The 18,495-nt window shown below is 41.7% G+C and overlaps 1 protein-coding gene across 1 annotated transcript; it reads left to right on the forward strand.

Annotated features, from left to right (window-relative positions):
- Positions 1–3,078: 3,078 nt before the first annotated feature.
- On the forward strand, positions 3,079–4,002 carry LOC117731791 (proline-rich 33 kDa extensin-related protein-like). The gene has a single exon (XM_034534237.1). It carries the CDS (start codon positions 3,079–3,081, stop codon positions 4,000–4,002), a length of 924 nt encoding a protein of 307 aa, XP_034390128.1.
- Positions 4,003–18,495: the final 14,493 nt, after the last annotated feature.

The following is an 18,495-nucleotide window of genomic DNA, read 5'->3' on the forward strand; positions in this document are numbered from 1 at the left end:
AGTGAAATCAAAGTGTTTTTTTGCTCCTCGAGGAGCGTCACGACTGAGCCGCGATGGGCTCGATTTTTGGCTTTGTGTAATAACTGTACACTGCACCCCGTGAGACGTTCCCACCTGCAAAAACTTGATTAAATCAAATGTCGTTTGGCTCATTTCGTCACCCGAGCTTCGGGCCACACGAAGCCGTTCTGCTTATTGACGTGACGACGTTAGCGTATATGAAGAGCGTCATAAACACAGGAGAGGGATGCGGTTGGGAGGTTATTAGTTTCTGCTTCTCTTATCTCGCTGCAGAAGGTGAATATTACAGCGCTATCTCTCTGAAGAGTGTGTGTGTGTGTGTGTGTGTCTGTGTGTGCACGAGCGCACTTGACGACTGTGCAATGTGCGTTACTCATCAGACCAGTGGTCCTTAACAGTCAACATCTGACACACAGACACACACCCACACGTACTCATAAACACTCATGTTTGTATTTTCATACTTTTAAGGACCCCCGAGGACATAATTAATTTCCTAAGGCCTCTAATTCTGGCATTAGCCCATTTTTTGTTGCCATTGTACATTTCTAAGCAAACCACAGCACACGTTGATCGAACCAAAGATATGTTTTATTAATACGTTTCATATCAGTCTTGTATCGAGCTTGCAGAAATGCCCAATGCCATACGGTTAAAATAAATAAAATACATAAATAAAATAAAATAAGTCAAATAAATCAAATAAGTCAAATAAGTCAAATGAATGAAAATAAATAAAATAAATAAAATAAATAAAATAAATAAAATAAATAAAATAAATAAAATAAATAAAATAAATAAAATAAATAAAATAAATAAAATAAATAATAGTGTTTAGGTCCCAGAGCGCATTCTAAATGAGAAAAAGTCAGGTAAGAAGTATTCACAGGTTGCTGAAAACACAATATCTGCATCAGTTTACTTTTTATCTTCCTCATCACGTCCAGTATGTGCATGCATTGAGAGGCCAGTAATTATTTATATAGCATCATACGATTTAATAGGATTTGATTTGAAGAAATCTAAATTACTATATTTGAAACTGTATTCTCCATTGAACCCTAGCAACAGGTCGTACCCTGACCCAGTGTCTGCAGTTTACATCCCAAGACATGCAAACAAGCGAAAACTGTGACAATGTTACATTTTTATATGACGCTTCAATGTAAATCTTAAATTAAACTGAACCAATAGCAGGTGTGTGCTTGTGTGTGTTTACAGCGATATGCATGTGCACGTCTAAAAAATCTGATAGTCTGTAGGACGGAAAAGCTCCTTCTTTGCACAACAGAAAAAGACAATTGGCATTCAAGATGAATTTCCCCCCGGAGACAGTTGCGTCATATTCACACACTGCTGTTCAGTGCATTATGAAGATTATTATGCGATAAAGTGCGGCAATTTAGTCGCCGCTACGTACCCTGGTGAGCTTTCAGCTCGGTTAGCGAGCGCCTCCGGAGACACCGGAACGCATCGGTGTCGTTCAGGTGTGAATTATACAGTTACGCCACGTCTGTGTGAGCGAGCCAAACAGTTCCCCGATGAGGGAAGCGGGCCTTAATTTTTTTTAAGACTGTTGAGTCTAGAAGAAAGACAAAGATAACCTTACTTTATATTTCCGAATTACTTTTCACGAAAATAAATTGTGTCGATTTCCTGCCGCCTGGGAGTAAAATACATGATTGGTAAAACATGTTCTTCCTTGAGCCGATGCATTTGCTTCTTCTTTTGCACTAATCTGCTATCTTTTTTTTCCGGCTTCATTGTTGTGCCCGCAGTCTGATTGAATTTTCATTTTTAATCTGGAATTTGAGAAGCGGCTGAACTTTTCCTCGACGTCAATTTGTCCGCCACGAGCAGAGAATCCTGGTAGTCGGTCCTGAAAAGAGAGGTAACTCAGTCACTGGTGCATTGGTTACTCACACCAGTTGCTTTAATGTAACATATGAGACATATACTCTGTATTAAAACAGCAGTTTCAGGGCACAAAGAATGCCTATTATCTGTGTAAAATAAAATGTAGACAGAAAAATTCAATTTCAAAGTCCACGTCTTTCTTGGAACGTGAGAGGTGAACACATGGAAGTGAAGAATGGTAATATTTGATTCTTTACATGGTAAAAAACTGAATATAATATGGATTCACCAGATAATAGATGACTACGTGGTAGAAAATTGTGTAACAATCAAAACACGCAAATTTTGGCCCCGAACAGTATGTAGCGTACAGTACCATTTAAATATTAAAACGGACGACACAACGGCCAAAATCTGGTGTGTGTGTGTTTAGTTTTCTTTTTAGATCCTTAAATTACACAACAAATTACTCACCTTACACAAATAACATAAAAGAATAGCGCACATGAATAAAGATTTCTGGCAGATGAAATGTACATTAAAAGAAAGACGAGTGAGATCCGATCAGCATGTTGGCGACGTCGGAAAGCTTCAGAAATTAGTCCTAAAGCACAGAAATTCAGTTGAACTTCCTGTTCCTTGTCAATGTTTAAACAATTTGTTCATGGGTTTTTGGTTCAATGCCTGAAATCTAATTCGTGGTTAACACAATTTGAAGAGATTTCAACGTTTTATTCTACGACATAAAGTTCGTAAACATCTCACTGCTAAGAAATGTCTGAACGAGACAACAATGGAAGACAAAACACTGTTTATTAAAAGACACCTGCAGGAAGGAAGTAAGGAAGGAAGTAAGGAAGGAAGAAAGAAAGAAAGAAAGAAAGAAAGAAAGAAAGAAAGAAAGAAAGAAAGAAAGAAAGAAAGAAAGAAAGAAAGGAATAAAGAGAGGAAGAGAGGGAGGGAGGGTGATGAGCAGCCAGACAAATTACAAACACATGACAATAAAACAAACACAGATTCAAGTTAAATATGGAATCAATAAATTATTCAAGAGCAAAATCCACTTAATCTCTTTTACGTGTAGCTAATAAAGCAGAAACCACAACATCTACAAGCCCCGGCTGATGCCATGTTACACTTAAAGCCTGAAACACGTTTCTAATCATCCTGTTTGGACTTTCTCCATTCAGAAGCGCTTCCATGATCGCAAACATCCGCACATCATCCACACGCCATCCACACGCCATCCACACGCCATCCACACGCCATCGACACGCCATCGACACGCCATCCAAACGCCATCACACGCCATCCAAACGCCATCCAAACGCCATCCACACGCCATATACACGCCATATAAACGCCATCCACACGCCATCCACACGCCATATACACGCCATCCACACGCCATCCACACGCCATATACACGCCATCCACACGCCATCCACACGCCATCCACACGCCATCCACACGCCATATACACGCCATCTACACGCCATCCACACACCATCCACACGCCATCCACACGCCATCCACACGCCATATACACGCCATCCAAACGCCAATCCACACGCCATCCACACGCCATCCACACGCCATCCACACGCCATCCACATGCCATATACACGCCATCTACACGCCATCCACACGCCATCCACACGCCATCCAAACGCCATCCACACGCCATCCACACGCCATCCACACACCATATACACGCCATTTACACGCCATCCACACGCCATCCACACGCCATCCACACGCCATATACACGCCATATACACGCCATCTACACGCCATCCACACGCCATCCACACGCCATCCACACGCCATCCACACGCCATATACACGCCATATACACGCCATCCACACGCCATCCACACGCCATCCACACGCCATCCACACGCCATCCACACGCCATCCACACGTCATCCACACGCCATCCACACGCCATCCACACGCCATATACACGCCATCTACACGCCATCCACACGCCATCCACACGCCATCCACACGTCATCCACACGCCATCCACACGCCATCCACACGCCATATACACGCCATCTACACGCCATCCACACGCCATCCACACGCCATCTACATGCCATCTCGTCTGTGGCCGCTTGAAGTGATTTTACCCTCCGCCAAAAAAAGTAAAACCCCACCGCTCACCTCGGGCTGGTCGTGTTTGCACCGTTGTGTCATCACTATCCTAAATGTCCCCCTTAGCATGTTTCTTCCTGCGCAGGTCACCGTGCGATATGCCGGTTAATTAGTTTCTCTGAAGGTGTGTTGAGACAAGTCTTTCTGCGGCTAATTCAGGATCGTAAATGCTTCATGAGCAGCAGAAGCATCGCTGCTGAATTCACAATTAGCTGATTTTATAATAACATCGTTATTTTTTCTTTATTATAGTTTAGATCAAATCTCTTTGGGTGCTTCATATTGCATTTGAGTTGATCCACAGTCAACAACATGTTTGATACTTCAAGTCATTCATTGGGCAAAGCTCCTCAAATTCAAGTATTTGGTTCTTTTCTCTGTTTAATGACACTGAAAAGTTTGTATTGCATGACTCTTCAAACATCAATTTGAAGATGGATTAAAGTCCAATGACAATGTTTTGTATTTCTATGAACAAAACAGTTTATGAAAAATCGACAGATTAATCCATAATGAAAGTATTGTCTGTTCCAGCTCTATTTAGAACGTAAATACATTGGTATCGACCGTTTCCATGGAAATCGCATTGCAAGGCAACGGTTCAGGTGCCTCTTTACTTGCTGTCAGCTAATGCCATTCACAGACTGTGCAAAAGGAAATAATTAACAAATACGCTTTCATTAAGCAATAAGGTTCGAGAGGCAAGACTGTATCGTACAATAATGTCCGGTTCAAGGGTGTTGTTAGGCCCGCCGCGTATCGTCTATTTTACTCTAAATTAAACCTCAATTGACTAAATAAACATCACGCTGTATTAAAGAAGACTTGAAACTATAGATTGAGACCATAAACTTATGTGTACAATGAGGGAATAAAACAAGAGAGAAGTAGAGTAATCTTCTCATAGACCTCTACACAACCAGAGGAGTCGCCCCCCTGGTGGCCATTAGAGAGAATGCAAGACGCTTTTCAAAAGCAGCCGGTATTAAACAGTGGACTTGAAATTTAAGAGTAAATCTGAAATCCGCAGCGTCTCACTCATCTTCCTTCTACTTTCATGAGCTGCTCCCTCCGGCCAGAGGAACAGCATTATGTAAATCTTAAATCTAAGTAGTAGGCACCTTTTTAACACAGCTACACCCCATATGGCCCGAGTACTGCCTGTGCTCAGCTCTATCAAGTCCCCATGGAAACCAGGCATGCCACGAAAGCCTCAGTGCTCTGTGTGTGTGTGTGTGTGTGTGTGTGTGTGTGTGTGTGGTGTGTGTACTTTTCATATAGAGCATATATGTGGCCTACATCCTACATGAATTCATATATAAATGTACCATATATAAACGAGTGGACAAAAATAGAAGAAATAGCATCACAATATGACGCAACCCAATGTAACAACATGACAAAGAAGCCCCAAAAAAAGGCCCAGCAGGTTAATGTTGGTGCTTGATACCTTTGTATTGCTTCTCGACTTCATTTGCAACACTACCCGCTCATGTATTATTACACTGTGGTACTTTTTATGTACAGAAGATGTGACTTCCTCCACCACTGGATTGAAATACTCTATTTTTTCAGAAGATGACTTGTTTGTGTGAAAAGTAACCGCATCCCTGTAACGTCAACAACTCTCTCGCCTTACACTTGACTCGCACTCTGCCCTGAGACTTTTATTTTGTACCTCTTCTCCTCCGCAGCCTCTCATCTCTCATGGTAGTGTCCGGGCTCGACAGTATCTCTTTCATCCCACGTCCCTCTACGGCTCTAAGACCCCGTAGTTGGAGTTTAGACATCCAGATTTTACAAAAAAAACCCATAAAAAATCAAATGTAATGTTGTCTATTTTTTGTTGTTGTTGTTTTTTTGTTGTCCTTGTAGCGGTGTATACACACTTGTAATTGAAATTGCTGCCCTGACGGCTTCTGATCACCAGTTGTCTCCTGCGTGCTGCAGGACTAATGGGAGTGTGACAGACAGCAACAGCACAACATCAGCACTTTAACCGACTCCGCACTCAAAATACTTTTTTTTCTTTTCTTCTTGTTTCGAGCTGATCCTCTCTCCTCCAGCTCGGTCCTCCTTCTCCTCTCCTCACGGCTGTCCTCTCCTGTCTTTTTCTCTTTCTTTTTTTCCCCCTCCCGACATAACGACACGAGCGCTCCCAGCTCAACACCCGTCACAGGGGTCTCTGTGTGTGTGTGTGTGTGTGTGTGTGTGTGTGTGTGTGTGTGTGTGTGTGTGTGTGTGTGTGTGTGTGTTTCGCCTCTGGGAGAAAGTGAGAAGAGAGAAAATAGTTGCGCCGATTGTTTGATTGAAGTGAGCCCTCGTACCTGTGACCATGTAGCCTCCGTAGTGATGAGGAGGAGATGAGAGATGGAGGAGGTGAGAAGGGAGGAGGAGAGCGGGGAGGTGACGAAAGGAGCACTGATTGTGGCCAAGAGGGGAGGCTAAGTGGCTCTTTCTAAGTGAATGCTGCATACTGATGCATGCGTGTGTGTGTGTGTGTGTGTGTGTGTGTGTGTGTGTGAGTGAGGGTTTGACTATTTTAGGAAGGAAGGCAAGTTTTTTCTTCTGTGTGTCATAACGGATTTTCAGTGAAGTGAGTTTTTACTAGAATAAACCTGACAAAGAAACGCACGATGGGAATCACAAAAGCACACAATAGACACGCAACAACAGTGCAAAACGTCCCCCACAAACGACAAAAAAAACGTCTCTTCACCAGGAGAAAGATGACGTGCACTATCCTGACAAACGACCTCTCGTGACCAACATTTCCTTCCAAACTCTCATTTGTGCGGCCCCAGAGGCGAATGTGCGCGTAGTCGCGTCTTTCCCGGTGACTTTGTGCGCGGTTGTGCCTCTAAAATGTGCTTCACGGTTCTGTGTGAACAGAGGGCGGAGGACTCCTCGACGAAGAAGACAGACAGATATTTGCATCCCGCCCCCACAGAGTCGACGTCGGTTTCTTTTCCCAATCTTTATTTTCTTCTTTCCTTTTTTTTAATTCTTCTTCTAATTAATTAACGTGGGCGATATGTGGTGAAAAATGACTCGACGTGAAGGAACGCGTGAATCGCGCGTTGCCGTGGTTTTTTGTATTTTGAGAGTGTCCCTCACACACACTTGGCATTGCTGTGTGTGAGGAGGTCAAGATGAGACCTCGATGATGATCCTCCTCCCACAATAAACCGTCTGGACCAAAGTTACGCAGCGCTGTTTGTCCTCGTAACTTTACCTTCTTATATTTTTTTTAGTTGAGTCTGTGTCCCACGTATCTCCGAGGTCAGGCTTGTGTGGTTATAAACTTATGAAAGGAAGATTGTCGAGAAGCATCGCCTCTTACAACCTCAACCATGAAGGTGGCAGAGCAGGAAGACGTGTGTTCATTTACAGGAGGTTATAAACGGTCATTAGTTGGAGACCCGTGTGTTAAATATCCTTAACTCTCATTGAAAAATAGGTTACAGTTATTATTGCGTGGCCAAAAATGTTAGTAATATTTTCCTGTTCCGCGGAGTAATGATGATCTAAATCCATTTATTTGTACATTTACATTTATACGCAATTTACCTTTGAGGAACGTGCATTGCAATAGCCAGTTTAAGGTGATCATAAACAACATATCTGTGCTGATGCTGTACGCTAATTGTTGGAGTCACGAGACGGGCTTAGATGCAGCTATACGCCGTGTTGTAAACAGACCGGATGACATGCAGCAGATTATTAAACTCATTAAAAGAATAATAGACTTGAGACTTGACTTGGATTTGTTTTTGTGAAATAGCGTCGTCCACGACTCCCACTTACTATCACATTTACAGCTGGAAGGGAACACGGAGAAGACCGGAGATCGGTCAGAAGGGAGAGAGAGAGGGAGGAGGTGTTCCTCTACTTCCACTATATATATATATATATATATATATATATATATATATATATATATATATATATATATATATATATATTGCACATTGTGATTCAAAAAAATAAATAAAATAGTCCAGTTTGGAATTTGTTTACCAAATGCAGAAAGATGCGTGGGCAGTAGTTACACACACACACACACACACACACACACACACACACACACACACACACACACTCACACACACACACACACACACACACACACACACACACACACACACACACAGAAAGTGCAGAGCTGGCAGGGCAGACTAATTTATGCTTCAGTGCGGTTCAATTAAGGCAGATGTAAATAACTGCTCTCCAGTCTCAGCATGTGCTGCCCTGTTAAATGCAATGCAGAGCACTTACACAAACACACACACACACACACACACACACACACACACACACACACACACACACACACACACGCACACACACACACACACACACAGGCACACATAGGCACACACCTCTCTATCACACACACAGACATAATGATGGAGTTGTTCACTGAGCCATATATATATAAGTGTACAAACACGAGATCGCCATGGTAACGCAGAGTGCTGAAATTCAACTAAAAGCTTGTGTCAGAAGTGCTGGTGTGAAGCGTTGACACGAAACATTAAAAAGACTTGCTGAGAGAGCGACATGCCAAACATTTCTTCAAGAGGAATTGTTAGTTACACGTTTGGAAAAACCTCCCAAAAAGAACCGGTTGGCTGTATTCATGTAGCCAGTTGTCCTGGTTATAGTCCATAGTATGTATATTGTATTAGTCTCTCATGTCAGTTGTCCTGATTATAGTCCATAGCATGTATATTGTATTAGTCTCTCATGTCAGTTGTCCTGTTTATAGTCCATAGTATGTATATTGTATTAGTCTCTCATGTCAGTTGTCCTGATTATAGTCCATAGCATGTATATTGTATTAGTCTCTCATGTCAGTTGTCCTGATTATAGTCCATAGTATGTATATTGTATTAGTCTCTCATGTCAGTTGTCCTGATTATAGTCCATAGCATGTATATTGTATTAGTCTCTCATGTCAGTTGTCCTGATTATAGTCCATAGCATGTATATTGTATTAGTCTCTCATGTCAGTTGTCCTGGTTATAGTCCATAGTATGTATATTGTATTAGTCTCTCATGTCAGTTGTCCTGGTTATAGTCCATAGTATGTATATTGTATTAGTCTCTCATGTCAGTGGTCCTGGTTATATCCTGGAGTATTTATATTGTGTTTGTCTCTCATGTCAGTGGTCCTGGTTATAGTCCATAGTATGTATATTGTGTTTGTCTCTCATGTCAGTGGTCCTGGTTATATCCTGGAGTATTTATATTGTGTTTGTCTCTCATGTCAGTGGTCATGGTTATATCCTGGAGTATTTATATTGTGTTTGTCTCTCATGTCAGTGGTCCTGGTTATAGTCCATAGTATGTATATTGTATTAGTCTCTCATGTCAGTTGTCCTGGTTATAGTCCATAGCATGTATATTGTATTTGTTTCTCATGTCAGTTGTCCTGTTTATAGTCCATAGTATGTATATTGTATTAGTCTCTCATGTCAGTTGTCCTGGTTATATCCTGGAGTATTTATATTGTGTTTGTCTCTCATGTCAGTGGTCCTGGTTATAGTCCATAGCATGTATATTGTATTTGTTTCTCATGTCAGTTGTCCTGTTTATAGTCCATAGTATGTATATTGTATTAGTCTCTCATGTCAGTTGTCCTGGTTATATCCTGGAGTATTTATATTGTGTTTGTCTCTCATGTCAGTGGTCCTGGTTATAGTCCATAGTATGTATATTGTATTAGTCTCTCATGTCAGTTGTCCTGGTTATATCCTGGAGTATTTATATTGTATTAGTCTCTCGTGTCAGTGGTCCTGGTTATATCCTGGAGTATTTATATTGTGTTTGTCTCTCATGTCAGTTGTCCTGGTTATAGTCCATAGTATGTATATTGTATTTGTTTCTCATGTCAGTGGTCCTGGTTATAGTCCATAGTATGTATATTGTATTTGTTTCTCATGTCAGTGGTCCTGGTTATATCCTGGAGTATTTATATTGTATTAGTCTCTCGTGTCAGTGGTCCTGGTTATAGTCCATAGTATGTATATTGTATTAGTCTCTCATGTCAGTGGTCCTGGTTATAGTCCATAGTATGTATATTGTATTTGTTTCTCATGTCAGTGGTCCTGGTTATATCCTGGAGTATTTATATTGTGTTTGTCTCTCATGTCAGTGGTCCTGGTTATATCCTGGAGTATTTATATTGTGTTTGTTTCTCATGTCAGTGGTCCTGGTTATAGTCCATAGTATGTATATTGTATTTGTTTCTCATGTCAGTGGTCCTGGTTATATCCTGGAGTATTTATATTGTGTTTGTCTCTCATGTCAGTGGTCCTGGTTATATCCTGGAGTAGCCAGTGGGTTTTTGCCTAATGCACCAACATGCCAGCACATCCTGTGTATAGTTTGCACAGGAAAAGAAAGCAGCTAAAGATGACACATTAGTATATAAACCAGCTATGGGTACTGGGTACATTTGTCTTCTTTGATCTGACATTATATGGGTTATAACATATGGTTTTAACAACAAATGAAAAGAAAAAGTAATTAATGTATCCCACTAGCAAGTATTGCCTGTGTAGCCAAAGTGGGATATAGCTTCTTTCCAGAAAATATTCCCCAACAAATTCACTAGTTCGCCCATTTTGAGCAACAATTGCCAAAAACTAAAGTGCCCGGCCATTGTAAAATATTTCTATCCTCAGGGGGAATGAATGGGTCACTGAAGCAACACGCAAAATATCACAAGACAGACTAACACATTGTTGTCCTTTGGGTCGTTTGGGTTAGGGTGACAGACTATCTCTGATTAAGCTGAACTTTGGCACCAGGGCAGCTTGCACCTCCTTGGTTACACAGACATAAAGCCTTTTACAATGTCACACTTAAAGATGGGTACATTTTCACATCTAGTCAATATGTTTCTCTTCCACATTTGACCCAAAGCCCCCTTATATCATGGCATTTAATTGGATTGTAACAAAAGCATTCAATACTGAAGATCAATAACAACCAATAATGTGGAACAACGATAACAACCGACTAAAGCGGCCTGGACATTGTTCACACACACACACACACACACAAACACACACACACACACACACACACACACACACACACACTGAGTAGAACAATTGCTTTCACCTTTTGAGTCTTTGTGTGTGCGTGTCACCGTGGCAACATGTGGTCCTGGAGACACCTACAGAGTAGTGGGAAGGCAGTTTTGAGTGCTTTGACACTTTTTTTTCCTACGTGCATAAATAAATAAAAATACTTTCCATCCTCCAACCGCCACACAAGCATCCTTTCTCCAGCTCTTACTTAATTCCCTGTATACCCCCCCCCCCCCCCCCCCCCCCCCCTTCCTCTCTCACGTCTTATTGCTCAGAGCAAACAATTACTTGCCTTGTTTGAGACCGAGATGTAATGCGGGTGAAGGAGGAGGAGCAGCAATAAGAGGAGCAGCAATAAGAGGTATACAAAGAGGATGTCACTGCTGCTGAGCGTCAGGGGTTTTGGACCCCTCTGTCTTTTTCCGCCTCGCACACATATATGAAAACAGACCATTATAATATGTCCACATTCTTATGAAACACAGCTTTGTTTTAAAAGACATTACATCGCCTAAAGGCAAGAGAGGAAATTATTTTTTAGTGGATTACTAAAGGAAACATACAATGCTGTCGGGCCCGAGGGCTTTTTTATTGTTCTTCGGGAGAGGAAAAAAAAGAAAAGAAAAGAAAAGAAAGAAAGTCTCTCTTCTCTTATGGATCTCTGCATGTTCATGTTTGTTTTATGATACTTTTTAGTGGATTCCCTCCAATCATTCACCCTGCGCCGTCATTTACTCCATTTGAGTCTGTTTTTTTCCCAATTGGAAACTCTAAGATCTTGAAAGACACTTAAAGAAAGATTTCCAATGCAAAAAAAAGACTCCGCAGGACTCTCGAGGATTCTCATGGCAGCATTATTTAAAACATTGATGGCTTTTCTTATTCTACAGTACAGTGGGATGAGTGAGGGAAAGCTCGGGGATGGAGAGGGAGTGGATGGTGACGTGGATTGGATTAACCCTTTAATGACACCAAAGGGGGAAAGAAAAGGGGGAACATAACGTTTTTCTTCTTACGCATCTCTTTCTACGAACAAGAGCGATGGATAAAACTAATAAAAGAAGAAGGGCCAGTAAACATTGTTTTTCTGTTTATTTGCACATCTTTGCTGCTTTATTTTCATATTTCTTGCCCTTCAACGTCCATAAACTGTGCTTTACATTCATCTTTGCTGAATCATTAATCAACTGTTTTACCACGATCACTCTGGATTTCATTGAAAACATCGAAAACAAAATATCATGATGGTATAAAAAACTCAAAGAAATACATAATAAAAATGATGGAAGCAATACTACTTTTCCCAATGATGAATGTTTCTACTGATCGGTAGAGGGTTATTGCATCAGTCACCAATCGTTTAGGGAGATATTAATGAACTTAATTACGTACAGTCGTTTCTCTAAAACTAAATAATAATATACATAAATATGACTTCCCCACAAACAGGCCGCATGCTTAGAGGGACGTTTCTGCTGCTAACTTCCTCGAAAAGAATACACCCAAAAAGGTTGTGGCTCTGAAACCCGCATTGCACCCTGGGAACTCTGCTTCAACTGTGTAGAACTCATTTTTCCACGGGATATCATAGCTTTAAAATGCGCTCCAGTAAACGTTTGAAACATCTGACACCACGAGTGTTACTCTCGATATCATTTCATCCTCTCAAATTACCTCCGTTCATCCAGAGCTGAATAAACAAAAGCCCGACTCTCTCGACCGTACACCCCATAATTAACCAACAATTAATTCATTGAAGCAAGAAGTCTTAATCTCCTCTCTTTGTTTTTGAGCCATCTGTAAGAAGATAACTCATAATACCACCTTTTCAGCTTATGATCAGTTTGTATAAGATCTCTACAGAGCTATAAGATAATGCAGCATTTCTGCAATTCCACACGTTCGTGTGTGTGTGTGTGCGTGTGTGTGATTTTGTGCCGATAATAGAATCTTAATTGCTTGATTAGGGGGGGATTAAGGTCATTGATTGGATGGAGCTCAGGGCTCACCTGCTGTTCCCTACATCTAATTGGTGGGTTAAATAACATTTCAATGAAAGGCTGGGAGCTGTAGCAGGCGAGTGTTTTCACACACACACACGCACACAGAGCTGAGAGGGAGGGACAAAGACGGATAAGAAGAGGAGCAGGGAATGAAGGATGGAGGAAGAAAGAGAGAGGGAGAGAACATCCTTTCACACTCGAGTGTCTCAGCCTCTGTGGATGACAAAAATATGGTCTGTCAATCACAATGCAGGCTGGAAATGTGTCTGAGTGTGCGCCAGTCTGTGTGTGTGTGTGTGTGTGTGTGTGTGTCTGTGTCTGAGAGAGAGAGACAGAGGGAGAAAGATGCTCAGAGCACACAAGGTGCAGGTGTTCAGAGTCGAGTGCAAAGTGAGACAGACTGTGGAACATGAGAATAATAATTGATTGACATTGGCGTCCTCGCAGCTGTATCTGTGTTTAAACGTATGGATTTATTTTCTGAGTGTCTTGCAGTTGCCCGTGTGTGTGTGTGTGTGATATGAATGTCGAATACGACATAAGGATTTCTTTTGTTGAAGTGGGGTCGTACGAGGTACAATACCATTTCAGTCTAGTTCTCTGTTGGACAATATTTTAAATATAGCTCACACTCAAACTGATATAGATTTTTTTTCAAGTGGGCCTTTCTTTTTTTACGTGGCTAAAATACATCTTGCTGCTGCCCTGGTCCACATGCTTTGTTTCCAGTGCTGGTACTCCGGTACGCCATACACTAAATAAAATCCCTCATCCAACACCCAAACCATCCCTTTAAAGAGAAGCAGAGTACAGATCTGTGCACGAGTGCTTTTCTGTGCAGGCTTCCATAGTGTCTGCGGTGGCACATGTTGGGAGGCTTGTTAGCGTTGTGTGTTCATGGAGCATCGTGGAGTCGTATCCTTTCAACACAGATGCTGCAGGCTGCTGAGACCGCCTGTATCATTGTTATGGGAGACCTTAATGACGGTGAATTATCATTACTGCAGAACATCGTCCCCGGCACAGTGGGAAGCAGGCACATGAACTAAATATTCACACACACACACACACACACACACACATACTGACATAGACAGACACACACACACTGGAGGTTGTAAATCCCACTCGAGACACTTTTAATGTGTAGTGCATAAGCAAAGCCGATTGCAGATATGTTTCTACGTGTCACAGTAACTTTAAAAATCTGATTTTTTTTTTTTTTTAAACCAGCACGAACATTACGACGACAGAGCTAACAGCGTTTTCTTGAATATGAAAGAAACGTGTCTCTCTCTCTCATTTACACGCACACACATAATACAAATAGGCCATGACCTTTTGGTCCAATGGTTGTGTCATACTAAGTAGAGTATGACTCAGCTATCTAAACTGTAGCATAGCAACGCACACACACACACACACACAATGTATTTTACGAATTTGAGTATGAATATGTATAAGAGGAATTGCTGAATTATTGAAAGGTTTGAAATGGAGCCAAAGAAGGTGCAGCAGTGTGTGTGTGTGTGTGTGGGGGGGTGTTTGTGTGTGTGTTCATGTATATGGATACACACATACACACACACACACACACACGCACACACACAGACACACTGCAGATCTACACTCAAACATGCGCCCAGTATCGCTCAAACTCTTTCCGCTGTGTGGGAACCTTTTCAGTGATTCACAGTTTTTTTTAAAAACACTCCAGTGGAACTTTTTAACAATTCATAAGCTTCCCGACTCAAACGATTCGGAGAGCTCGTCGGGGGAAAAACTTGTTAAATTTGAAATCGGCCAGTCCTCCTGTTAGCTCCATGATGTTCGTGACACTCCTTCAAATATACAATCAGAGGGTCGGTCAGGACGCCTTCTTCTCCTCCTGAGAGAAGATAATGATGCATTCAGAACATTGCAGTGTAACATCATTGATTGGCCCTCAGGCAACCAATCGCTCCTTTATTGTTAATGCAGATGTCTGTGTGTGTGTGTGTGCGTGTGTGCGTGTGATTGTGGCTTTCCCCTGTTCACACGTACACACACACACACACACACAGACACACAGACTGGCAGGCTTCTTGGCTGTGATGTATTTCCATGTGTTGTCCTTGTGGCTCAGTAAATACATTTTAAAGATTCAGGAAGCCGTTGACGCCGACGTTCGCTTTTGAAGCACTTTCATTTAGTCGAGTACAAATCAAGTGCACTTCCTTTTTTTCCCTGAAGGAATCAAAGTGAGGGTGACTGGTTGTCTCCTCGTTGTCGCTCCACAACGTGAGCGGTTTCTGACAAGCAAGCCCTCGACATTAAACCATGATACGTTGTTTGTAACGGGCCCTTTTAGTGCGGGCGCGTCGGCGTTGAGGCACAAAAACAGCGTCGTCGGGGTCAGAAAAAGAGACGGTTTTGGGTTAAAAATAACGGAACAGGGTCTCTCCTCCTCATATGTTGCTGCTTTGAGAGAAGAGAAGCTCAGATTACAACACACACAACACACATTCTCAGGTAGACATTGCTGCACTCTTTACATAACAAGTAGCTGTTTTCTGCTATATTTATGCTCTGCATGTTGTACAGAGAACCTTTTTTCAATCCATCACAGCGGTGTCAAGACTAGTCCGTCTGTGTTCGGGCGTAGGACCTCATCAAGGTTATCATAATGACCACTTGTTCAAGGTTTAGATGGGCCAATAAAAGTCTTTTGTGATTGTGTATGGGTTACGTGTGCTTGGATGTAAGTGGCACCTCATTTAAAACCCCTCCAAGGGCCGCTGCATGCTGTGGAGTATGTTCAGGGTTTTTTGAGTGAGATGCATCGATGAGTTAAAGGGATTATGTGACTATCAGAAAGTCTCAAGAGTATTTCATCCTTGTGAGACAAATGTAATTACTTTGTTTACCTCGACCAGAAAGGGATGCTTGTACATGTTGGTTTGGCCAAAGCGGTGTAATAAAAGCTATTTTCGTCCTTCTTCAAACTCATTGGACTCATTGATGCAAAGTGTTCTCTTTTAATAACATTTAATGGTTAATAGGAGACGAGTCCTTTCCTTTTACAGTCATTAGGAGGTATAAATGGTCACAGGACCTGACCAGCCACCCCCCAGACCAGCCATCCTATTCTTAGCATTTTAATGAATACAAGTTCCACATCTTCTTATGAATCACTCCGGCGCTCCGACTCCTTTCACTATTAAGACTCTCAGAAAGAGAGAGAGAGAGAGAGAGAGAGAGAGAGAGAGAGCTCAAAAAATGATCTGAGTTACTCATTTAAATGCTCGTGACAACAAACCGCATCAATCCAATTTACATTTCCGGATGACAGACGTTCGTAAATTTCCGCCCTCTGAAGACTGCGAGCTGAGCAGTAGTTGTGTACACTCGGAGTTAAGAGACTTCGCAGCTTGTAGATTTTGTTGAAAAATGATCTGAATTCAGAGTCATTAGTACAGTGCGTGGGTTGCCCAAATTCCACATACTGTATGATATTTTAGCCCCTGGGGCTCATATTAAAGCCCTCTTTACACTGGTAATCAACTCAAAGGGCCTGTGCAGAACACGGATATATTTTAACCTGATCTCCTTTGTCTTCCTCCATCGTCTCTCTCCTGAGAGGCATCTCATTGTTTTGTTTCTTATTAAAAAAGAGGAACATGTTTAAAGTACTAACAAGGTGAATGGAGCATTGACGCAGTTTTTAAGATGGGTTGTTGCCATGACATTTGTAGGATTCAGCCAATGAACTGAGCACTACGGACTTCTCCTCCCACATTGTGTACTACAGCAGGTTTCTCCTCTGCCATCAGTTTTCAGAAATGCCCCCCCCCCCCCCCAAAAAAAGGCTAAAATAAAAGGTGAGGAAAGAAACGGTAGCAATTCCATAAGTTTTATTCCATTGACTCTTGATGATTTATGGACTTGAATTGACCTTTTATTGTGTTTTACTCTTTTATTCAATTGAAAGGGTTTTAAACACTCTGCGTTTATAGTTTGTGGTTAATATTTCTAACACAATGATCAAACACTGAGATATACAAGTTTTTAATAATTGTTTTGTTTGAAGCTTTCGACTCCATTTGCACACTCGTTCAGCTTTTCTGCTTGCTCGCCGTTAAATAAAGTAAATCATTAAATGAATGATATGATCCTGTTTTTCGGTAACGAGGTCCATTTTTCTACCAAAGTGAAGGGTTCAAGGTCGGTCGTTAAGCGATGTTCACTTGAGTTTTGTGTGAAATTGCAGATGGTGTGAAAAACTATCGCAGCATACTAAATAATGTTCCAGCAGCGACGGTTTAATTCGCAGAGAGCTGACGTCATGGACGGCAGGATATGTGTGGAACCCCGTGAGATGGGAAGCGGCTGGACAGGTTTCTGCAAACCAGCAAGGTGTTTTAATTTGATACCTGCACAGTTTACATTGGCAGTCTATTTGTTATCATCTTCAATGTGCAAATTTGGCTGGGGATTTGCAGGCCAGGTCTATTTGCTATGCTATTAACCGATACGCAGACTTTACAGATGTTAGCCATTAGCTGGCTACAATAGCAATGTGTGTGTGTGTGTGTGTGTGTGTGTGTGTGTGTGCTCAGTCTGATTTCAAATCTTAGTGGGAACTCCTGCTCTTTCTGCGTTCTTCCTCTCTCTTCTTTTTTTTTTTTTTTCTCTCGTCTCTGTTTTTTTCTCGTTGACTCGTACAGATTTTGGGATAAGCACAGACGCACTGTTTGCTCAAGTGGAAACATTTCCAATGTACCGGATTGCCCCGTGGGAATTCACATCCACTGGAATCTTTCCATTGCCTTAGACGCAATCAAGCGCTTTAAATTTGCTTTATTTAATCGCTTAGTTAATAAGGGAGTCTATTATTTGGGCCAATACCTTTAATAAAACCCCAGGGTTGAGGACCCTTGACTGTATCGTACCGTATGAAACACGAGTGCATGATTCCAACGCGTTGTCAGTGGCCATACGGTTCCAACTGTAAAGGCCCCTCCAGTGCCTGTTTTGATCTCGGGGATAATCTCTTTTCCGTGTCCCGGTAAACCATGAAAGTGCGACAGAGAGCCACTCTGTCGCACTTTCATGGTTTCATGGTTTACCGGGAATAATGCATGAATAATGCCGGGACCCTGTAACTGTTCTGGATTCATGGACATTTATTATTTACACCTTTTTGTTTTTCCTACTGGGACAAGTCAAAATGTGTGTTGGGCTTCAGCTTGTTTTTAAAAATACAAACACGGTGTTAAATAATTACTCCCAGTTCCCTGACTGCTTTGAATGGACTTTATTAGCACTGTAAACCAGAGCAGGTGTCTGTGTTTGTGTGTTTTATGATAGAA

Source organism: Cyclopterus lumpus, chromosome 1 (genome assembly GCF_009769545.1).
Source record: "Cyclopterus lumpus isolate fCycLum1 chromosome 1, fCycLum1.pri, whole genome shotgun sequence".
NCBI classification, from domain to species: domain Eukaryota; kingdom Metazoa; phylum Chordata; class Actinopteri; order Perciformes; family Cyclopteridae; genus Cyclopterus; species Cyclopterus lumpus.